Consider the following 24,411-nt stretch of genomic DNA (forward strand, 5'->3'; position numbering starts at 1 on the left):
TTTTTGTGCCATAATCTATAATACAAGGACCAATATAATTTTAAAAGATTTATATTTCTGTAATGTTATTACGAATAAAAATACTAGTAAAAGTTAAATTAGACCTTTATTCCAATTATTTGCTAAGTATAAAAATATTGGTTAATATATATATTAATTCTCTAAAATTTCTCCATATATATATATATATTGAAATTTAAGAAAAAATGTAATTTTACTTATTTATTTTGGAGGTGTAAATACTAAATAGGATTTTCTCGAGTTTGTTGCATTGTACGGTAAAGGGTCTGATTGAAAACGAAAACGATGCCTGGCACACAGAAGGGGAAGAGGCAAGATATGAAAAGTAAGATGTCACTTCTTCCCAGCAGTAGTGTATGTATGTGTAGTGTAGTAGCACTAACTAGTAAAGTAAATATCTGCCATCAACACCACAAAGGGGCTTCCTTGCTGGACCTCAAAGGTTTGTTTCTGTTTTTCCCTTTTCCACCTTAATATTATTTTCTATTCTCGTCCCAATCCCTACCATGCACTTAGCCTCCCCTATAATCGCCTATTTTAATACCCATATAATTACCCATTTAGCACTCCCCGTGATCTTTCCTCTAAAGATAAAACAACACGTCAACGTAATGCTGTTTCATTCTTAGCCTTTTTGAACACGATATCTTAATCTATGTAACAAGTAGGGTATCCGAATTGACACAAATGGATTTTAATTCGCTTAAAGAAAAACGATTACTATTATTTATTTTAATTTGTTGTAGGTATAAACGAATAAAAATTAATAATACATATGTCATGTAGCTGCCTCTCCTACTTCATTGATGAATGGATCTTTGTCTTTATCAGAGGAAATCACCAATCACCTCACACCACAAACCCTACCACGTTATCACCAATCCCACCGTTGGATTAATCTCTGTGTCAACCCTTAGAGCTGTGTTACTTATACTTAATAATTTCTCCTTTTTAAACACTAAATTGACTCATTATTATCTATTATCATTGGAGAGAAGATAACAAAAGATTCATTGAACATATATAGGCTTTTCACAAAAAATAATAATAATAACAAAAAGTAGAAGGAGTAGTGGACTTAATGCACAAAAATAATAAGTAAATTTGATGCATTATTATTACTTATTTCTTTCACTCTGTATATGCTTTTCCTTAAAAAGTGTTTTCTCCAAACCTCTTCCATCTTTTTTCTATCTTCATCGTCACCACCACCACCAACAACCACTCCTCTCTAGTCTTCACTGCAGAAATTCTCTAGCTAGAAACTTCCCCTCTTTGACTTCATGCCGAGTTTGGATCTCAGTAGTGCAAACTATTAAAACGATAATCGAGAACAAATGCAATTATCGTAATAATTTGAAAAGACGAAGAAGGGCTTAAGAATTGAACGGAAATGGCTTTCCACGAGCACCATATGCAGCACGAGATAGCGTTTCAGCGCTTCACCGAGGAGCAAGAACTAACAGCAGAGAATAGGGACATGCAGCAGCAGAGGGCGGCGGGGGTGGTTGCGCCGCCGACGTGGCTCAACAACCCTAGCAGTCATCATCATCGACAGCAGCAGAATTTCCTGCACCAGCTGCAACCACCACCACCACCACCACCGGAGACAGCGACGACGACGGAGAAGAGCATGGATCGGAACACAAGTTTCGAATCGTCGGATGAATTGAGGGAATACAAAGCAGACATCTTAGGACACCCGCTGTACGACCAGCTTCTGTCGGCTCATGTTTCTTGCCTGAGAATCGCCACGCCGGTTGACCAGCTTCCACGGATCGACGCGCAGTTGCAGCAGTCGCAGCGCGTCGTTGATAAGTACTCTGCCCTCGCAAACCCTGTCGTTGATGACAAGGAGCTCGATCACTTCATGGTAATAATAATAATAGTAATCATTCTCTTTTTTTTTTTTTCTATCAAATTTAAACCTAATACTTCTTTTTGCTCTTAAATATCAAACCCTTTCTGTGTTTTTTTTTTAATTACTATTTTGCTTCTACCAAACTTAGACGGTTAGACCTACTACCTTTCATGTCTGTTATTATTAATTTTTTTTTTGAGCTTGAGGTTTATCCGGTGATGGGGATTTTGATATTTGTTAAGGTGGGTGTGAATAAATGAATCTAATTTAATTTAATTTTGGACAACGATTGAGGGTTCTAATTATATGATGGTGCCTTCTCCAATTCCTAGACCTTCGATAATGCTGCAGACTTTATGACTTTAATTTATATGGAATCTTTTCTGTTAAATGTTGACATGTTGGTCTTTTTCCATGGTTCACTTTTCTTTTTCTCTGAAAATTGGATGGCTCACTTGCTAAATTCTTATAATGGAATAAGTTCAAAGATTATTATTACCTGTATACTGAAACTGAACTTTAAGCTTTCGATCGATGATTACGAAGTTCTTTCAAGCTTTTTTTTTTTCCCTCATATCAAATGTACGTACGTTTCTGGCAGTACATTAATGAGAGAGGTATGGGACCTTGCTGATTCGGTACGTACTAACTATTAATTAAATTAATTAACCGGTTATGGTATTATTTGTCCCCTACCATATGGCACTGCCGATTCAATCTACCAACTACATAAAATAATTAATGTTACTAGTAATATTGAATTCTTTTATTAACAATGTTTGTTCATGCCAAAATTAAGTTTGTGATCACTTTAAGCATTTTCAAATTCAGAAAGGTGGACAAAAAGTGGATTAGTGGATTGTTGGGTGAGTAGCTAGAATATAATTATTCACAATGTGGTCTAATAATATATAGTAGATTATGTAGTAGGTATTTAAACAGACACACAATTTTTGTTAGTAGTGTGCAACTAACATAGTTTAATATTAATATGGTTTTACTAACCAGCATCTGAAAAGGTGTTATAAAGCATTGATTGATGTATATATATAAAGCTATGAGTTTTTAATAAATGCAATTGATAAAAAAAATTCAAACCTTTTTAGCTCTTGATTCTTTCAGTAGTGTTGTTAGAAAAGTGGATATCAAAATCTTATATTAATATTCATCAGTAGAGGTTTGGTTTTGTGGGGTTTATTATTATGATATGATCGTAATAATCATGTAGCAATATAATATAATACAAGCAACAAGCAAGTAATAATTCTTTCCAGTTCTAAATTCATTGTGTTGGTTGCTTCTGAAGAATAATGCTGTATTCATGATGATGACGATGATCCTTTTTTAAGGTTTGATTGTACTTTTATTTGTAGACACATTATGTTCTGCTGCTATGTGCGTTCAAGGAACAGTTGCAGCAACATGTCCGTGTTCATGCCATGGAAGCAGTGATGGCTTGTTGGGATCTCGAGCAGTCTCTACAAAGCTTGACCGGTAAGCTTTAATTTAAGCATCATCACACTCATCCCAATTATAAACTATCAACAGTTGTTCTTTTTATTTTTCTTATACTTGAGTTAATAGTATCCAACTAATATTTTGTAGAAGTTTCAAATGAGTTCTAATAAAAGTTAAAGATGGAACTAAAATGTAGTCAATTTTAGATGAAGTTGATAATTGAGAGCCGTTAGATAAAAATTTAATTAAATTATTTAATGATTCTCAGCTATCAATTTTACTAAAAATTAACTGCACCAAAATTTTTATCTCCAGACATTTTAATTTCTAATAAATATTTTGAAGTATTGACAAATTAATCTATAGAACAATTTGCTTTTTTTTTTATCATTTTAAAAGTGTAATTTGTTTTAGAATTATATTTTTTATCTAATCATTTAAAACTAAAATTTATTAGAGACTTATTTATCCAATATTTATATTATTAAAATTTTGATCAATAATAACAAAAAAATTAATTTTTTAGATAAAAATAATTATCAAAAATATTAAAAAGATAAAAAATTGTTGAGTAATAAAATGTACTATATAGTATATACCAACTATCTATTCAACTTATTTTACCGTGATTATTATAATATTTAAAAAGTAATGTCTAATTTATTAAAAAAATTAATATTAATATTTAATTTAAAAAATATAAAAATAAATATTTTTAAATATTTAAAATTTATTATAAAAAATAAATTAAATAAAAATTACACACCACGTATTATAAGTAGGTTATGTTATGTGTATATTAAAATTAACTATCAAAATCAACCACTAATATAAAATACATGCTAAAATATAAATATATTATAAAAATAAATTAAACCACACATATATTTATACACAAATATATTGATAGATGATTTTAATGACTGATTTTAGTGTATAAATAACATTTCTCTTATAGGTAATATAGAATTCACCTTCTTCTATTTGCTATATATATATATAAAAAAAAAAAACAAAGACATAAAATGAAATGTGTATTGTGAAAGTATATATGTATTCCGGTTAGTTTGAGGGAACCCTAAAGGTGTAGGAACATGGAGCAGGTGTATCTCCTGGGGAAGGAACGGGAGCAACAATGTCGGACGACGAAGATGAGCAAGCGGAGAGCAACGGTGGCGGCGGCGGCGGCGGGGGGAACCTTTACGAAGGAAGCTTTGACGGTGTTGATAGTCTTGGTTTTGGTCCTCTTGTGCCGACTGAGAGTGAAAGATCGTTGATGGAGCGAGTGAGGCATGAACTGAAGCATGAACTCAAACAGGGTTACAAGGAGAAGATCGTTGACATCCGTGAAGAGATTCTCCGCAAGAGAAGAGCTGGCAAGCTTCCTGGTGACACCACCTCCCTTCTCAAAGCTTGGTGGCAATCACATTCTAAATGGCCCTACCCTACTGTAATTAATTAATTAATAACCTACCTTAATTAATTCTACCCTACTTAATTAATCAGTGTGTTTTATAATTTCAACTTACTTATTTCAGGAGGAAGACAAGGCCAGGCTGGTGCAGGAAACTGGATTGCAATTAAAGCAGATAAATAATTGGTTCATAAATCAAAGGAAAAGGAACTGGCATACTAACCCCTCTTCCTCTAGTAACTCTAAAACCAAGCGCAAGAGGTATATATTTTTAGTTGCATTTAGTTAAATTATCGAACGACTTTCAAGTATCAACTTTACACGAAGATAACTGCATTTGAGTTTTCACCGCAAGTTTATCCTAATCTAGTAATCATCATGTTAGTTATGTTTATATATGGTGATGATTGCTGTAGTGAATGAATATTATTAATTAATGCAGCAGTGCAGGTGAGAGCAGTAACCAAAGCTTCATGTGATGAACCAAAAGGAAATTAAGATATATACATACATATATATATATATCTATAACATTATAATGCTAGTCTTGGATTGCTTGCTGGGATTCTTAGACCTTAATTAACGTCCGAGGGCTACTGATATGGATGTAAAAGGGGATATATATCACTCTTGAATATTTTTGCTTTAAACACAGTAAACCCTAATATTGATGTACATATATGACTATATATATTTTCTGCCTTTATGATAGCACCATCCAAACGATTTCATGGGTATTGGCTGGGTAGAGCATGCTCCTGCATAATACTTACTATATAGTTCATATTTCTGGCTACCTCTTTATCTTTAAAAAAAATCATTTTATTGCAATTTAGGATGGAATTGACGAGTTTAAGTATACTAAGAGAAATTCATTACAATCCAGCTGGTAAACAAATAAATGATATGAGCATATATGCTGCAAAGTCTATTCTATGAACCTGATGATAATATTATTGGTGAATTCTATTCCCAGTAAGAATGTGCATAATTGCTAGTCTATTACTTGGTGTGTTATATTCACACTTTCGTCTATTTTATTTATTTAAATATTAAAAAATATAAGATAATTAATTATATTTTTATTTTTGTCTTATATTTAAATTAATATTAATTAATTCTCTATTTTTTTTTTTACTAAAAATGTTGATCCACTAGTGTTCTCTTAAATATTATTCATATCATTTCACTTTAAAAGTTGTAGATTTATTTATTTTGTAGGTGAAAATCTTTTAGAAAAAGAGTTTGTATTTAAGTACAATTTATATATTTTTTATATTATTATATTATATTATATATATATATATATTAAAATCATTCATTAATATAAAAATATATTAAAATATATTAAATAACACTTATATTTATATAAAATAAAATTAATAATAAATTTAATACTTAATTTTTATATGCGCATAACATTTTTTCTTAAACAATATAAAATAGTTTGTGTTACGTTAGGTAACCGGAGGTTGATAGACTGGACTCGCATAGTTGGCCCAATTGTTTTGGAAAGGAGGCCTTCAAGTTTGATCTCGCGCGTGAGACCTCTGTCTGACTTGTGTGTGAAGGAAGGGGAAGGGGGTGGTACCTGCAAAGACACTCCGATGCCTAAGTTAGCAAGGGTCTCAGTAGGTTTAGAGAGTATGGAAACTTAGGAATACCTGAGGGTTGTTAGTGTACTTATAATGGTGAACCCATAACCACCGTTGGAGGGGTTCCACCTTTTAAGGAGGATAACCGTCCCTTTATCCTAGGGAGTCTAAGATTTGACTCCTAAAAGTGGGTTGAGAGATTCTAGGAGTAGTTACTTATTTGAATAAGTGTTATCTGCCAACTAATCTTCGTCCCCGACTTCTTTATGGCAGAACCTATGTCGAACCTGACCTCTTACGGGGAGGTCGGTTTGCGAAAGATGGCCAATCTTGTGGATTGGGCTTCTACGTACTATGGGATCTGGGCCCCGTCGTTGGGCCTGGGTATGAATAGTGCCTCTACTCGAGTCCAAGTTCCTTTGCGAATTGAGCTCGAGCATTTAACTCGGGGTTGTAGCCGACTTGTTGAAGAACCGACGTGATTTTCGGGAGCCGACGTGATTTAAATTTCTTTAATCGTCGCATCTAATGAAACGTCGCGTCTCTTAGAGGTTTGAGCATTTATACGCGGGGGCGATTACATTGGTAACGGTGCAACTCTTAAATGGTTGTGTCGTTTTACCTTTATGCCCCTAACATGCTTATAAATGCTTTTCCCTCTCTTTTCTTGTTTCGTTTCTGAAAACTTTCTCACTTACACACTCTGATCTGAAAGAAAGCTTCCTTTTTCTTCGATCAACTGTTGTTGCACCTTCGATCCTTCGAAAGTAAAAGTCAGTTTTTTCTCTTCTCCTCTTTTATAACTGTTTTTATTTGCATGTTTTTTATTTGAGAGGAGTGTTGGTCGTAGGTTTAGTGATTCTGTTTTGTCAAGGATCTAACCCCAGACCCCTTAGAGACCCTGTTTTTGATCCTTTTTTCTTTCCCCTTTGTAGGTTTCAGGATCCTTTTCTTTTTAGAAAAAAGATGTAAACTGTAGAATCTCTCACTCGATGGGTAGATGTTACTATTCTTGGGGAAGAACCCCTTGTAGATATTGACTATATTACCGATCTTCGTACGCGCCATAGGATTTGTGCTTCTGATGAGGATAAGTCGAGATATGAACTGATAGCCTCGGGTCCAGAAGACTGGGTTTGTTTTGAAAGAGCTTCTAAGGAAGACCCTCATTTTATTTTTATGTATGAGAGTTTTTTCACTCGTTTGGACGTTCTTCTTCCTTTTTCCGACTTTGAGATAGCCGTTTTATCTCATTGTCGGATAGCCCCTACCCAACTTCACCCAAACTCTTGAGGTTTTTTAAAAATTTATCAGCCATGCCCTGAATTTTTTTGACTTCTTTGAGAATTTTCTTTTTCCTTTTTGACATGACCAAGTCCTTTAGTGGGCAAAATAACAAACAACAATGGGTGTCTTTCTGAGCTATACAAGTTGAAAAGTTTTCACCCTCTTTGATGAATCTTTTTAAGATTTCAAAAATTTCTTTTTTAAAGTGCGATCTGTTGAGGGTCGCCACCCTTTTTTTCTGGACCAAAATTCTTCTCCCTGCTTTTCTTTATACTGACTGGAGGCCTTTCCTTGTGAAAAATATAATTTGGATAATTTGGACGAGGTGTAGGTGGCCATTGTGGGGTTTTTCCGAGAAGCGTGGGGGAGGCCCTCTATCTGGATACGAAAAAGTTCCTCCAGGGGTCTCCGACCTTTGTCCAGGCCCATTTATGTAGCGTCCTATTTGTTTGTTTATGTTTTTTGTCGAGTGGTTGTCCGAGTTGTTTATCTCCGACTTGTTTACTAACTTTATTATCTAATGTTTTTTGCAGAGATGGCGAAGAAGAATTACAGAGAATCTTACCAGAGAGTTCAGGAGGGCAAGGCGAGGTCTCGCGCTAGGGTTGGCAGTGCCAGGGCTGCTGGCCCTCCTCCTCCTCACAACCTGGGGACCCCCTCCCGACCTATTGTCATATCCTCTTCCACCTCTTCTCTTCCTTCCCCTCCTCTTCGATCTTCCCCTAAGACAGAGCTGAAGAAGCGCAAGACTTCAGGGTCTAGCTCTTCTTTTGAGGGTGAGGCAAAGTCTAATGCACCTCAATTTGTTCGGAATTACATCTATCCTCATACTCGTATAAGTATGGATGATGCTTCCGTTCGAAACCACCTTAATCTTTTGGTTTAGGGGAGTGTTAGGGCGGCGGGGGTGTGTACTAAGCCTTTGGATATTTTTTAGAAGACTCCCCTCAGCTCTTTGGGCTCATCCCTGAGGGTTGAGAAGCTAGAGGGAATGATTCTTTTATATCAAGAAGCTGAGAAGAGGTTGAAGGAGGAAGTCGCTGGGTTGAAGAAGGAGAGGGATAGTCTCCGGGAGGAGGAGAAAAAATTGTTGGGCCGGTGTGCCATGGCAGAGGGTCTAAGGGAGAAAGCGGAGCAGAGCTATTCGAACTTGTTCCAGGACTTTGTGGAGGTGAAAAAGGATTTGGTGAGAGCTCGGGATGCTTATGTGGAGCTGGAGGACTCCATTGCTGAGGGAGCTGAGGAGGCGTGGAGGATCTTTAAGGAGCAGAATGGGGTTATTGCTCCCGACCTGGATCTCTCTCCTTTAGATCCTGATAAGGTCGTGATTGATGGGGCTATTATTTCTCCTCCCCGACCTCTATCTGAATCCGAGCTAAAAACTCGGGGTCAGAGGATAATAGAATCTCTTCCCCGACCAGGAAACGTCCCGAGTTCCTCGAAGGCTTCCGAGAAGGGTTCAGATCATCCTGCCCCGTCCTCCGTTGGTGCTGCTCTGACTTCTCCCCCCGGTCCTGATGGCGCTCTGATTGCTCCTCCTGGCTCTGATGATCTTCCTATTGATGGTGGTGACGTTCCTTCTTCTAATTAATCTATGATGGCTATATGGGAGCCCGGCCTATGGGTCCTCCTTTTTTTGAACAATTTTTTTATGCTTTTTTTTGTGGTGGTTGTTTCCTAACACTTCTTAGCCCATTGTGGCCGTAAACAAAATTAAAATTTTCCTTTTTTGGATAAGAGTTTTGGGTTATATTCATGTTGACCTGCATGCTTTTCTCTTTAGGTTTTGAAAAAACCTTGTCTTTGATCTTTTTCTTTTCGTCGAAAAATCATTTATTTTTTGGAGAAATTTTATCTTGGCCGGCTATCCTTTGTCTAAGTTTTTCTTAAGACTTGGGGACAGTTTCTGCCTTTGGTTTTTCGATAGATTTTCTTATCTCTTTTTGATATTCATCGTACTCAATTCTTTTTTATTGAGTTTTCGTAACTTAGGTTATTCTTGCAACGTATTTCGTTTCTTATCGGGTTTTTCCGACTCATAGGTCGGCTGGCCTCCGAGTTATTACATGATCAGCTTTTATAACCTCTTTACACCGACTTGTACCTCGTCTTTTTATCCTGACGACCATCTAGGTCAGTTCATGAGATTTTCACATTTTGTCGAGCTTAAGTCGGTGCGTTTTGTGGAGAGAGTGAGAATATTAAATGGAATTTGCAAAGAGATATGGAAAAAGATCTTTATTTATTTGTAAAGGTACTTTTTGCTACTAAGGGTTTTGACACTTTTGTTGCCCCTTAGTCCCCACTTTGATGTCTCGTTAAAAATCCCCCTTCAGGAAAACCCTTTCTTTGAAAAAAAAACCATGAAGTTGGGAAAATAGTACATGAGGGAGTGGAGTTCGCTTTTAACTATAGTACCTTTTTCATATTACAAGCATGCCACGACCTAGGTAGCTCGGTGCTGTTTAGGTCGGTCACTTTATAGTAGCCTTTTCCTAAGACCTCTTTAATTTTGTATGGTCCTTTCCAATTGGCGGCAAGCTTTCCTTCCCCGGACTTGTTGACTCCTATGTCGTTTCTGATCAAAACCAAATCGTCTGTGGCGAAGCTTCTTTGAATGACCTTTTTGTTATATCTGTTTGTCATCCTTTGTTTCAATGCTGCTTCTCTAATATGGGCTTGTTCTCAGACTTCGGGGAGTAGCTCAAGTTCTTCTTTGTGCCCCTGTATATTTCCAACCTTGTCGTAGAAGCTCACCCTTGGACTTTGCTCGTTGATTTCGACTGGTATCATGGCTTCTATACCGTAAGCAAGTCGGAATGGTGTTTCTCCTGTGGCAGACTGAGGTGTGGTCCGATATGCCCAAAGTACTTGTGGGAGCTCCTCGGCCCAGGCTCCCTTTGCGTCCTGCAACCTTTTCTTCAACTCTGCCAGTATGACCTTGTTTGCTGCCTCGACTTGTCCATTTGCTTGTGAATGTTCCACCGATGTAAACTGATGTTTGATCTTCATGCTGGCTACCAGGTTTTTGAAGGTTGAGTCGGTGAACTGAGTGCCATTATTGGTAGTGATGGAGTGAGGTACTCCATATCTGGTGATAATGTTCTTGTAGAGGAACTTTCGACTTTTCTGAGCGGTGATGGTGGCCAATGGTTCTTCTTCTATCCACTTTGTGAAATAATCCACTCCCACTATTAGATACTTTACTTGCCCCGGCGCTTGGGGGAATGGTCCTAGCAAGTCCAACCCCCATTTTGCGAAAGGCCATGGGAAAAGTTATACTAATGAGCTCCTCGGGGGGAGCTACATGGAAGTTTGCATGCATTTGGCATGGTTGGCACTTCTTCACAAATTCTGTGGAATCTTTTTGTAAGGTCGGCCAGTAGAACCCAGCTCGGATTACCTTTATGGCTAACAACCTAGCCCCAAGATGGTTCCTGCAGATTCTATTGTGCACCTCCTCTAGCACCTCGGTTGTCCTTGGGGTCGGGACGCACTTTAGAAGTGGTGTCGATATTCCCCTTTTATAGAAGATATTTTTTACCAGTGTGTAGTTTTGTACGTTCCTCCGGATCTTTTTTGCCTCTTTTTCCTCTTTGGGGAGGATGTCGAATTTCAGGTATTCGACTAAGGGCTTCATCCACCCGAGGTCTAACCCGGCGACTTTGAACAGCCTCCGTTTTGACCACAGAGGGTTCGGGGAGAGTTTCTTGGATTAGGCTTCTGTTGTTCCCTCCTGGTTTGGTACTTGCAAGCTTGGAGAGGGTGTCTGCCCTGCTGTTGAGGTCCCGAGTTATATGCTTGACTTCAGTCTCCTCAAAGCGCTTAAGATGATCCAAGGTTTTGTCCAAGTACCTTTTCATGTTGGGATCTTTGGCTTGATACTCTCCATTTATTTGGGAAGTCACCACCTGAGAATCGCTGAATACCATTACTTAGGTTGCACTAACTTCTTATGCCAGCTTTAATCCTGCAATCAAGGCTTCATATTCTGCCTGATTGTTGGAAGCTGGAAACTCAAACTTGAGGGAGACTTCTATTTGCGTTCCCCCTTCGCTGATCATTATTATACCTGCACCGCTTCCAACTTTGTTGGAGGACCCATCTACATATAACTCCCATGTAGTGGATTTTTCCTTTTGATCTCCTGCGTATTCTGCTATGAAGTCGGTGAGGCATTGGGCTTTTATTGCCGTCCGTGTTTCGTATTTCAAGTCGAATTCGGAGAGCTCTATTGCCCATTGAACCATTCTGCCCGCAATGTCCGTCTTCTGAAGGATTTGCTTCATGGGCTGGTTCGTTCGCACCTTTATCGTGTGTGCTTGGAAATACGGCCGTAATCGCCGTGAGGCTACTACTAAGGAGTATGCAAATTTTTCATGTTTTTGATACTTTAGTTCAGGGCCTTGTAAAACTTTGCTGGTGAAGTACACAGGATGCTATCCGACCTCATCTTCCCGTATTAGAGCTGATGCTACAGCTCTGTCTGCTACTGACAGATACATGACGAGCTCTTCCCCAACTATGGGTCGGGTCAGAATTGGAGGCTGGCTCAAAAACCTTTTGAACTCCTGGAATGTTTCTTCACATTCTGGAGTCTATTCGAACTGACATCATTTTCTTAGTAGAGAGAATAGTGGAAGGGATCTTAGTGCTGATCCCGCCAGGAATCTGGAAAGGGCAGCGAGTCGGCCGTTCAATTGTTGAACCTCTCTTAAGCAAGTCGGGCTTTTCATTTCTAGAATAGCTTTGCACTTGTCGGGATTTGCTTCGATCCCCCTTTGTGTTAGCATGAATCCTAGAAATTTTCCAGCCTCCACTGCGAAGGTACATTTTGCAGGATTTAGTCTCATCCCATGTAACCTTACGGTGTTGAAAACTTGTGAGAGATCTGTCAAGAGGTCGGTCTCCTCCTTGGTTTTCACCAGCATGTCGTCCACTTAGACTTCCATTAAGTTGCCAAGGTGGTGAGCGAATACTTTATTCATCAACCTTTGGTATGTGGCCCCAGTATTTTTTAATCCAAAAGGCATTACCACATATTAGTAGTTTGCTCTAGGTGTGATAAATGAGGTTTTTTCCTCATCCGGCTTATACATCGGAATTTGGTTGTATCCCGAGTAAGCGTCCATGAACGACAAGTACTGATACCCTGAGCTCGCATCTACTAGGGTGTCAATACTGGGAAGTGGATATGGGTCTTTGGGGCATGCCTTGTTCAGGTCGGTGTAGTCGACGCTCATCCTCCACTTGCCGTTTTGCTTTTTGACCAGTACTACATTTGCTAGCCATGCTGGATACTTGACCTCTCAGATGAAGTCGGCCTCCAAGAGGGCTTGTACTTGCTCCTTCACCTGCGCTGTTGTACTGGTCGTGATCCGGGGTGTACTGAAAGCTTGTGGGACATGAGTTGAGGGTCTATCCCTGGCATGTCGGAAGCTTTCCAAGCGAAGAGGTTGGAATTATCTCGCAGGAGCTTTATCAGCCTCTATTTTAAATCTCCATCTAGACTGGCTCCTATGTTGGAATTTTTCCCTTCCTCTTTTCCGATTTGAACCTCTTCAGTTTTTCCCCCGGTTGTGGCCGTAGCTCTTCTTTAACTTTTATCCCCCCGAGCTCTATGGTGTGAACTTCCTTGCTCTTTCCTCAGAGGTTCAAGCTTTTGTTGTAGCATTTTGTTGCCAATTTCTAGTCTTCCCGTACCGTCGCTATTCCCTTAGGTGTCGGGAATTTCATGCAAAGGTGAGGGGTTAACACCACTGATTCGAGCCGATTTAGGGTAGTCCTGCCGATCAAGGCATTATACGCTGACCCGACATCGACGACGATAAAGTCGATGCTCAGAGTTTTGGAATTTTTTCCCTTTCCAAAGGTCGTGTGGAGGGGGATGTATCCTAGTGGCTTTATTGGCATGTCTCCTAGTCCATACAGGGTGTCTGGGTAAGCTTTTAGCTCCCTTTCATCCAACCCTAACTTGTCGAATGTGGGCTTGAAGAGGATGTCAGCCGAGCTCCCTTGGTCCACCAAGGTTCTGTGGAGATTGGCATTTGCCAAGATCATGGTTATCACCACCGGGTCGTCATGCCCGAGAATGATCCCTTGCCCATCCTCTTTGGTGAATGAGATGGTTGGGAGATCAGGAGTCTCGTTCCCGACTTGGTAGACCCGCTTTAGATGTCTCTTGCGAGATGACTTGGTGAGCCCTCCCCCTCCAAATCCCCCTGAGATCATGTGCACATGTCTCTCTGGGATCTGTGGTGGTGGGTCTCTTTGATCACTGTCATCTCGCTTCCTTTTTTCATGATTGTCCGACCTTTCTACGAGATATCTGTCGAGCCGACCTTCTCTGGCCAGCTTTTCTATCACGTTTTTGAGGTCGTAACAGTCATTTGTAGGATGGCCATACATCTTGTGGTATTCGCAGTAGTCGCTACGACTTCCCCCTTTTTGTTCTTGATGGGCCTAGGGGGTGGAAGCCTTTCAGTGTGGCAAATTTCTCTATACACATCGACTAGGGAAACTTTCAGAGGAGTATAAGAGTGATATCTCCTCGGCTTTTCCATGCCGATCTCCTCTTTCTTCTTGGATTCTCTCTCTTTTTCTTTCGAGAGGTGAGGGTGTCCAGGCCGCCAATTCGGCTCTCGTAGTCTAGCATTTTTTTCCATGTTGATGTATTTTTCAGCTCTTTCTTGTACATCGTTCAGGGAGGTAGGGTGCCTTTTTTATATGGACTGGGAGAAGGAGCCTTCCCTGAGTCCATTTACTAGGCTCATGATTACTGCCTCCGTGGGTAGGTCTTGAATTTTAAAACACGCTTTGTTGAACATTTCCATGTAGTTTCTCAAAGACTCTCCAACCTCCTGTTTCACACCCAGGAGGCTCGGCGCGTGTTTGACCTTGTCTTTTTGGATGGAGAACCGCATCAGGAATTTCTGTGAGAGGTCGTCGAAGCTCGTGACCGACCTTGGAGGAAGGCTGTCGAACCATTTCATCGCTGCTTTCGTCAAGGTGGTCAGAAAAGCTTTGCAGCGAGTGGCATCAGAAGCGTCGGCCAGGTACATCTGACTCTTGAAGTTGCTTAGATGATGCTTTGGATCCGTGGTCCCGTCATAGAGGTCCATATCAGGGCTCTTGAAGTTCCTGGAAACTTTTGCCCTCATTATATCCTCACTGAACGGGTCGTCTTCCCCCAAGGGTGAATCTTCTCGGTCACTGCGAGAGTTTCGACTTTTAAGGGAAGATTCTAGCTTCAAGAGTTTTTCTTCTAACTCTTTTCGTCGCTCTATCCCTTCCATTAGATTCCTCTCCGGGTCTCGCTGTCGTTCTAATTCATGTTCTAAATGCTCCAAACGTCCTTGGTGGCCGTGGACCAATCCCATTAGCTTGGCTGCATGGGGCGGTCCTTCTTTTCCTGATTCACGCCCTTCAGAGGAATTTACCTTTGGGTTTTTTATCCCAGAGGTACCCTCTTTGTGTTGGTCATTCGCTTCCTGGTAGAAAGTCATGTCCGCCTCATTGTTTTCTGTGTTCAGATTTTCTTGTTCTGAATCGGTCGTGGCGTGGCCATCTTCGGGTGAGTTGTCCGCCATCGACTGATAATCTCTCGGGTCTCCGGCAACGACGCCAATGTTACGTTGGGTAACCGGAGGTTGATGAACTGGACTCGCACAGTTGGCCCAATCGTTTTGGAAAGGAGGCCTTCAAGCTTGATCCCGCGCGTGAGACCTTTGTCCGACTTGTGTGTGAAGGAAGGGGAAGGAGGTGGTACTTGCAAAGATACTCCGATACCTAAGTTAACAAGGGTCTCAGCAGGTTTAGAGAGTATGGGAATTTAGGAATACCTAAGAGTTGTCAGTGTACTTATAGTGGTGAACCCATAACCACCGTTGGAGTGGTTCCATCTTTTAAGGAGGATAACCGTCTCTTTATCTTAGGGAGGTTAAGATTTGACTTTTGGAAGTGGGTTGAGAGATTCTAGGGGTAGTTACTTATTTGAATAAGTGTTATCTGCCAACTAATATTCGACTTCTTTATGGCAGAACCTATGTCGAACCTGATCTCTTACGGGGAGGTCGGTTTGCGGAGGATGACCAATCTTATGGATTGGACTTTTACGTACTATTGGATCTGGACCCCGTCGTTAGGCCTGAGTATAAACAGTTTGTAAAGTAGAGTTTCATAATTCCACTATAATAAGTGAAGAAAAAGATCTAGCAAGTAGGAAAATTTTCAGTGTATCCGTTATAAAATATGTAATTAATTAAAAGAAAATTAGTTCAGGTTTATTTATCTAAGCTATTTGTTTTTGACTTGGCATAAAACAAAAGAAAAGAATAAATGAGCATTTTGTGAACAAGTGGTTCCCCACAACGCGTTTACTTTTAATTTTCTCACGCAATCGTTTTCTTTCATTATCTTCCATTAATGGCTTGAATTGAATCTGTTCTATCGGTTAATAAGGCAAACACCGTGCAACTGGTTTTGCTGATCAAGAGGTAGCACGTAAAATTATGAACAAAAAGAATATAGTGATGTTTACATATTGAGTTGAATAAAAATACGAATAACATGTGAACAAATTTTACTGAATGAATGAATCTTAAAATTAGTATACAGAGAATTTTATATTAATATCATGACTCATTTTGGCGGCGACCAACAGGAATAGGAGCAGAAAATCTGGCTGAGAAACTTGGAGGTATGTGATCTTCATCTTCGCTTTGAGCTCCACTATTGAAGTTGAGAGCATAACTGTGTTCATCATATTGAAACCTCTGCTTTTGATGCTTCTTGCCATACCCACTTATCTTTCTTATGAAAGTTTTCCACTTTGGACCCGCAATCACTTCCGAAGCCTCCTTCACCTTCCTTAACTTTTCCATCATCCATGCTTCTCCTTCGCCGCCGACGCCCTTTTGCTCCGCCAGTAAACGCTTACCTTCTTCGTCGCCGCCGCGCCACCACCTCAAGCTGAGACTACGAAAGCATCCGCATCCGCATCCGCTACCATCTTCCAGGCCTTCAAAACCTCGATCGTGCTCCATTTCCATCACCAATGGTCTTCCCTCGTAAGAACCCATGTTTCTTGGTATTCGTGTGTGGCTGCGTTGCTTTGTTTATTAGAGGAAGGATTTATATGGCAGAGGGTGATGATTAGAAGCAAGAGGAAGAAAAGTCAAAGAAAGCGTAGGAGACATGTTTGAAGTTTGAATTAGAAGGTTCCAAGCAAATATCCAATGAAAAGATAGAGGTACTCTCGGAGATGCTATTTTAAAGTCTACTCTATTACGCGATCTCTTCCGCATTTTATACACTCACATTACTCAAATCATGAAATGTAATAAATAAATTAGCCGTCAAAATAAATGTAGCCAAGTAGTGAAGTAATGTTACGAGTACTTCAATCTCAACAGGGGTGGTGTGTGGTGTGGTGTGATACTCGTTGTTCGTTCTCCCTCCCCGCGTAAATTACGCAATGTTTTCTTACGACGAAAAAATTGAATAATTTCAAAATGGGTTCAAAAGTTAAGCCCAATAGCTACGGCCCATAAAAAATCTTTTCTCTATAATATGCGACTGTGCTGGTATTTTCTAATCTTATGTTAGTTGATTATTTATTGTTTTTTGCATTGAAGAAAAAGTATTTTAACGCAAATTTAACCAAAGCACACCAAGTTGAATTTCCATGTTTTGCTCCAACGCCTCTACTTACAAACAGGAGGAATTTTTCTCCGAGCAATCTTTTCCTTTTTTTTTTTCAACATATCCTTTTATTTGATTCAGTCTAGTAACAAAATTGACCTATTCTCCAGGAGAAGAACACGATCACTTACAACTGGAAGTGCAAGAACAAAAATAAAAGAATAAAACAGAAAGCCTGAGTCAAACTAACTTATTAAAGTAGATATCTTGAGCTTATGAATTTAGTGAGTCGAGCTCAAACCTGAGATTTGAGTCTATTGGATCATAAATTAGCTCAATTATAATAGAGGAAACAAAGGAAGAAAACAACAAGCACAGTTGAGATACGGACTTCCGCACAATTGTAAAGCATTAAATAACGATCCATCACCCTTATTAAAAGGAGTAGTAATTAATTAAAAGAAATAATACCGATGGTTTAAAAATGTTCAAGTCTTTACAGTATCCGTATTTACAAGCACTATCAAAGTGTGAACATATATTTTTCTTTTTCAAAATAGAAATGAATAATTCTATATTGTTCCCCTTAAAGAGTTGTATCATGTAGTAAGATAAAAGTGCAATATAGCTAAATGCCTGATAGCCCCTAACAGCCTTGGTGTATCAACTCCTTGAACCAACAAAACCTTCCCTATCAATAAGTATTGCACACGATGCGTTGACAGAGTTAAATAATTGGATGGAACACAAACCAGAGAAATCGAGAATTAGTCATTTCTGCACTTGGCTCTGCAAGGAAGAGGGTGGCTGCTGCTGTTGGGCTTGACCTTTGGCAGTGATCTTGGTTGCCATGGATCGCAATTCATTGGCAATCTCAGTGAAGCTAGGTCTCTCCGATGGTTCTGAGGACCAGCAAGTCTCCATCAGCAACCTCCATTTTGAATCGCAAGATTCCGGAACTGGAGGGCGCAAAGTGTTGCTCACAATACCACCTGAATTACATTTGGAATAACCATGATGCAACGGCTCAATAACTGAAAAGTGAGGTAGCTAAATCTAGTGTGTGGATTCAAACTGCGGATTACCTATAATGGCACCATAATGCAAATCAGCGTATGGCTCTTCTCCAGTCAAGAGTTCCCACATGACAATACCAAATGAGAAAACATCAACCTAAGACCAAATGCCAATGCACAAGCATCAATTTCAAAGAGTACAAAACACGAAGAAAGTATCAAAATACATCAATGGTTCGTCAGATAAAGTATAAACCTTCTCCGAAACAAGGCTACTGCTCCCATTCAGCAGCTCTGGAGCCATCCAAGGTAGAGTTCCTCTCACACCACCAGAGATCAGTGTCTGACGCTTCACTTTGGAAAGACCCAAGTCACCAACCTGATATCAGAAGCAAAGCTGTAAAAGAACAATTTATTTCTCTAAAAGGAAGGGCCATTGTCAGATTTGTAATTAGTTGTTCCATGCTAAAAGTTAAGCTATGTTATACTCATACATGAAACGAAGTACTAAAGGCCCTAAAATTAGTGAAAATAAAACTCAGGCCATAAAGGACGGTTAATAAAGCATAGCTTTGAAGTCAAATTCCAATGATATATCAAGCATTTAAACCTTGCATATTGGGCGGTGGGGATCTCGGAGATTCACAAGCAAGTTATCACTTTTCAAGTCAAAGTGAACTATGTTTTTTCCATGCAGGTACTCCATACCAAAGGCCACATCCATTGCAATCAAGAGTCGCTTGCGCTTGTCAAGGTTCCTGTATGATCGTATTAGCATCAAACACTTATCATTCGGGAAAAACATCAAATCAGGTTAATGCAAAGGAATCAAGATATGGCGCACACATAGAGAAAAGCATGCAGATATTACCTCCCATTCTTCAGCAAGGCAGTTCTTAGAGAACCATTAACCATATATTCAGTTACTGTTGCCACAGAACCTCCTGGGCCATCAAGGACAACACCATAGAATGCCACCACATTTGGGTGGTGCAAATCAGCAAGCTTGATTGCCTCATTCCAGAAGTCAGCTCTCTGATGTATAAACAGATGATCAATGTAAACCATTTCGTCAGTCATGGAAAAAGGGCAGGGGAAAAGGGAACTCAAAACCATTATCAATGAAAAGCAAACCATTCGCTCTTGCTCTGAAGGCTTTCCTGCAAAGCACCTATCAGTAATCCGCTTGATTGCAACATCAGTGCCTCTCCATTTTCCATGATACACAGTCCCAAATGTACCAGATCCTAATTCTGTAAGCTCTTCAAGGTCACAGTTCTTTATTACCTACAAAGGTTCCAAGTGGAAGGTGCTAGGTAAGCTGAATTGGCATAGAAGATGAAATATAACCAATAAGACAATCAACCTGCAATCCTCCAACATCTGATGCTGGAAAGCCAAAATTTGTCGTTTCTGGTTGCTTGCTCTTGATGCTCTATAGAGGAAAAAAATATATGTTTATATTTATAATCATAATAATACTAATAAATCAGCAGTGGGGAACAGGCGGAGAAAGTAATTTATTCTAGAGACAATTTCTGCAGCTACACAACAAAGATGAGTATACAAACACCGAGGAATATGCAATCATAATCACCTGAGTTTCAGAAACATCTATCAGATTGTTTTTATCTTCACCATCCTCTGTGTTTTCAAGGTACATATTGTCTCTTGCATGCAAGTCAGGATTTGAAGGAATTCTTGAGTGCAGAACAGAAGCTGCTACATCTTCAGCAACAGCCTGTAGTTGTTGATCTTCTGCTGAACCTTCATTAAATAAACCAAAACACAATGGGCATGTACTGATAGCTCCACAGCCATAGATGATATTAAAAACAGAAAGAAAAACAAAATCAAACAAAGGGAAAAGAGGTAAAAGTATCAAAATTTTCACATGTTACATACATACCTTTGGCAGATCGAACATGTTCTAAAGGTAAATGCTGTTTCAAAGACTGGTAGAGGCCATCATCAAATTGTGCTCCTAAATTTTGTTCGCCAGAGTTGCCTGGAAACTCACCAAAGTCATGCCCATGAGAATAGGTTTCTTTCTTCAAAACAGCTTTGTTAGGTCTAGCAATTGGAAAGAAGGTACCATGCTGTATATTCCAAGGATCTTGATTGCTGAAAAGTGAGTTTGTCGAATCCTGAATATCTCCAAACCTTACAGATTGTGATATTGATGAAGTTGTTTCATCCTTGTGGTGGTTTGCTACTTGTGACTGATGATTCAAACCAGGAATGCCCCAAACAGGGTGTTGTGCAACCTCATTGTATTCCCCTGGCCTAGAATTATGGGCATACAAAATTTCTCTAGAAGAAGGCAGCATACTAGGAACCCTAGCAACCCCGCTAGATTTATCAACCGGCTGAAAGCAGCGATCATTACTCACATGAACTTCAGGAATGCGTACGTTGAGGGTGTCCATCCTTCCATCAATAGGTTTCAGATGGTCCTGTGTAATCTTATCCACCAACTCTGACTTTGGTACAACACCAGAAAGCTCAGTAGTATATTCTTTTGGAGATCCTTGGGCCATGCATTCTGAAGTTTGTGTAGCTGTCCCATTCCCATCAACTCTAGAAATATTGTTATGGCCAGTTTTATTCACAAACACATCCTGTTTACTCGAGTTTTCAACTGGAGACATATGCCGGTGGGCAACATCATCAATATAAGATAGTGGTGAACTTCCCATGAGCCCATCAATTGGAGACAGTGTTGGACATTGTTTCCCCCCTGTCCTTCCAATTGTTTCGTACATAGTTGAATTTCTAGGATAATCAGAACCATCTAGCTTTTGCGTAAAAATTCTAACTCCCTCAGGTTGTGGCTCAAGATTTTGAGGAGGTGCAGTTTTTTCAGTACAAGTTAGTCCATCTGGGGACTCCGGTTTTCTAATAACCTGTGGTTTGGCCTGGGACACTTGTTCAGCAATACCTTCCCTTGACATAACATTGTTTGTAGCTTGAGCTCTTGAGTTGTCCTCCGTGGGGAGACTATGATAAGCTGGGACTGAATCAGGAATTGATCCTGCACCATTAATATGTTGATCTTGAACCACTGAATCGGAATGTGCATGAGGCAGTTTTGTTTGGCATAATGAACAGTCCTCCACTCTTTGGCTTTTCTCAGGGACCATTACCTGTTGTTGGGGTAATAACCCATCAGAGTAAACAACTTGATCTTGTGAAGGAACCTGAACCCAGCCATAATTACCTCCAACGATGACAGAAGGGACTCGATTCATTGGAACCTGGTAAGTGTTGTAACCTTGCTCAGTGGGAAGCTGGAAAATTCTCATCCCTGATGTATTTTCATCATTATACTGCTCTGAACGATTTTGCTGTAGTTGCATCACAGGTTGTGGTTGGACGACATTTGACGTCACACCAACATGAGAAGGCATGCCTTGTTGAGTAAATGTCATTTGCATGCCAGGAATGACCTGATGAGATGCTGAACCTGGATTGTTATCATGAAACTGTGGTTGAGTGAAGACTTGCCCTGTCTTCCCTAGAAGCTGAGCATTTCGAAACCCTGTCTGTGGAGGCATCTGGACATAATCTGCATAATTCATAACTTCCTGGCGCAAATCAAAAAAGGGCTGTAAATAAGGTGAAGAATATGGAACTTCCATTCCACTTTGCTGCAACCCAACTGACTGCTGAGACATTGTAGCAGGTATAGACCTCTCAAGGTCGACCTCATTATGGAAATATGGTGCGTGGGTTGGAGTCCTAGCAGCCGACATGCCCATCAAAACTGCAGAAGCTCCACTGGCCTCAGAAGCCATCAAATTTGAAGGAGTGTCAGAAGAAGCTGCTACATTTCCCTTAGGCACTGCACTTACATCACCAGAAATTAAACTATCAAGGGTCTCCGAGCCACTCAAATCAGAATTCTGAGTTGAGGCTGCACTTGTAACGCTCTCCTTCCTAGTGATTCCAATACTAATCTCATCTGCAATTCCATTCACGGCCTCGACATATCTCTGACCGCTATCCTGCAAGTCTGCAAAGTGCATCCCGCCGGAGATTTCAAGATCAGCAGCAGAAAAAAGGAAAACCCTCAATTTAGCAGAGCCGTCAGGGGACCTCTCCATCAACTTTTCATACTCCTCCATCATATGCTCAACATCATCGGGGCACGAAACTGAGACCAGTGCATCAAGCTCCTCCTCAGGGAGCTGATACTTTATAACCACAGGCTGCCCATAAGTATCAACCATCTTCTGCATCAAATCATTGAACCTCACATCTCTCCTAACACTAATAATCCTAGTCTTCCCTCCAACATATCTCAACATGCCATCACTAGGCCTCGGCAAAATCCTCCCGCCAAAGCTGCACAAGAACTTCACTTTCCTCCCAGAAACAGATTCATCGACGCCGCCACCACTACCGCCGCCATCCTCAACAACATGATCAGCCCGGTGGCCAGCAGTATGGCCATAAGTAGCCTGATCAGTGGCGTTGGCAACGACCCTGTTAATCCTAAGACCACCGTAGGCAGGAAAACCATTACCAGCATCATTACAAGCCTTATCCATTGCGCCATTAGTCCCCACCCAGTTCCCCAAATTCAAAGTAGCATTGCCAGGTGCAACCCTATTACAACAACTATGACCATAATTAAACCCAATGGCAGGGTTCGCATTGGGATGGGCAATGGACATGGCGGGACGTAAGCACCACGTAGTGCCAGCGGTGGAGGGCACATTCCCGTAGCTCAATCCAACGAGGGTGGCGCCGTCAGAGACTGTAGGTGAGTAGAAAAGAGGTACCTGCGGCGTGCCGGGGCTTCCCATTTCACGACCCGAATTGGGCGTGGGAGGTGTGGTGGCTGTGGCGGTGGTCGGCGGTGAAACGAAGTGCTCCTCCGCCATAGCCAAGGTCGTAGCTACATTCAGCGGACGCAGATCTTTTGTTACGGAATTTTGATCAAAAGCCATACCTATACACACAAAAAAAAAAAAACAAAAAAAAACGAAATAGATATATAATAAATAACAAATAGTCAAGGTAAAAAAAAAAAAAAGAGTTACGGAGAGATTGATATGAGAAGCAATGCGGATGAAATGAATGGAATAAAGAAAGGGTCGTGGATCGAATAGTGCATTGGGTGAGTGCGATTAAAACCCTACTAAGCAAAATTGGGGGAAAATTGAGAGAGAGAAAGAGAGAGAGTACCAGAAAATGAATTGAAGATTTGCAGTAAGAGTGATAATAGATAAAAATGAAATAAAAAAGAAAAAGAGAGAGAGAATAGAAGGAAAAGGGCATAGTCCGAATATGGAAATGGAAATAGAAATAGAAAGAGGAGAGCGTGACAAGCGTAAGCAATCAACTTCTACTCTCCCTTCCTATCCGGAAGAGCTTCTTTTTTCTTCTTTTAATTTTATTTAATTTTATTTTATCCGAGCTCTGTATGGAGTGATGTTTCTTTCTCTATCAAGTTCGACACCCCCTGCTTCCTCCAATGGATTCAGAATCTCTGTTTTTATTTTTTCTTTTTTAAATAATGCGTCACCTATGAAATTCAGTTGGAGCTGGTCCGTTGGTACTACGTAACAATCATCTCGCAACCACGTAGGTACACAATTTTATTTATTTTCTCACTTTTTTTTGCCGGGAAAATGACGCAGAATAGTACAGTTGAAAACGGCACCGCATGAATGAGATAAAAGAGAAGGCTTTTTATTATTTAATTTTTGTTATAAGCTTTTAGATCGATTTATTTATATTTATTTATTTATACTTCTACATCTACATGACTACATCTATAGTATTTAAAAACAAGATAGATATGGTGTGATCATGTACTATGTTCAGTCTCAATAGAGATCATTTATCCTCTCTTCCCATCCCAAGGAGCACTCCTAGGAGGTGGGGAATGCAATTAGGATTGGCAAGAATAAAGAATGATAGAGTTTGAATTTTATTCTAATTTTATCTATTGATTAAATTTTTTTTAAATTTTATTTTAATTTATTTGTGATTTGAGAATGTTTTAATGATTATTTTAAAATTTTAAATTTTATCTTATTTTATTTTATTTATAAAAAATAAATCTTTTTAAATAAATATAAAATTTAATTATTTTAAATTTTATAT

The 24,411-nt window shown here is 39.7% G+C and overlaps 3 protein-coding genes across 5 annotated transcripts; 1 reads left to right on the top strand and 2 right to left on the bottom strand.

Moving 5' to 3' along the window:
* The first annotated feature begins 1,079 nt into the window (after positions 1–1,079).
* On the top strand, positions 1,080–5,465 carry LOC130968618 (homeobox protein knotted-1-like 4). 2 transcript variants are annotated; one of them, XM_057893992.1, is made up of 5 exons: positions 1,080–1,894; positions 3,256–3,376; positions 4,444–4,790; positions 4,879–5,015; positions 5,200–5,465. In XM_057893992.1, the coding sequence occupies exons 1-5, from the start codon at positions 1,415–1,417 to the stop codon at positions 5,231–5,233; spliced, it is 1,119 nt and encodes a 372-aa protein (XP_057749975.1). In that variant the 5' UTR covers positions 1,080–1,414; the 3' UTR covers positions 5,234–5,465. The 2 variants fall into 2 exon arrangements, with proteins under 2 accessions (XP_057749975.1, XP_057749966.1); XM_057893983.1 differs by having other exon boundaries at positions 1,082–1,894; positions 5,197–5,465.
* Positions 5,466–16,194: 10,729 nt separating this feature from the next.
* On the bottom strand, positions 16,195–16,810 carry LOC130968627 (uncharacterized). The gene has a single exon (XM_057894005.1). The coding sequence runs from the start codon at positions 16,714–16,716 to the stop codon at positions 16,270–16,272; it is 447 nt and encodes a 148-aa protein (XP_057749988.1). The 5' UTR covers positions 16,717–16,810; the 3' UTR covers positions 16,195–16,269.
* Positions 16,811–17,710: 900 nt separating this feature from the next.
* LOC130968634 (uncharacterized) lies at positions 17,711–23,762 on the bottom strand. Of its 2 annotated transcripts, XM_057894027.1 has the most exons (11): positions 23,488–23,761; positions 20,390–23,251; positions 20,204–20,302; positions 19,892–20,061; positions 19,661–19,729; positions 19,429–19,581; positions 19,166–19,329; positions 18,905–19,052; positions 18,551–18,673; positions 18,364–18,451; positions 17,711–18,270 (listed from the first exon to the last, which is right to left on the bottom strand). In XM_057894027.1, exons 2-11 carry the CDS (start codon positions 23,247–23,249, stop codon positions 18,050–18,052), a joined length of 4,095 nt encoding a protein of 1,364 aa, XP_057750010.1. In that variant the 5' UTR covers positions 23,250–23,251; positions 23,488–23,761; the 3' UTR covers positions 17,711–18,049. The 2 variants fall into 2 exon arrangements, with proteins under 2 accessions (XP_057750010.1, XP_057750001.1); XM_057894018.1 differs by having other exon boundaries at positions 20,204–23,251; positions 23,488–23,762.
* Between the last annotated feature and the right edge of the window lie 649 nt (positions 23,763–24,411).

The sequence above is a fragment of the Arachis stenosperma genome, chromosome 1 (genome assembly GCF_014773155.1).
Source record: "Arachis stenosperma cultivar V10309 chromosome 1, arast.V10309.gnm1.PFL2, whole genome shotgun sequence".
Classification (NCBI taxonomy): domain Eukaryota; kingdom Viridiplantae; phylum Streptophyta; class Magnoliopsida; order Fabales; family Fabaceae; genus Arachis; species Arachis stenosperma.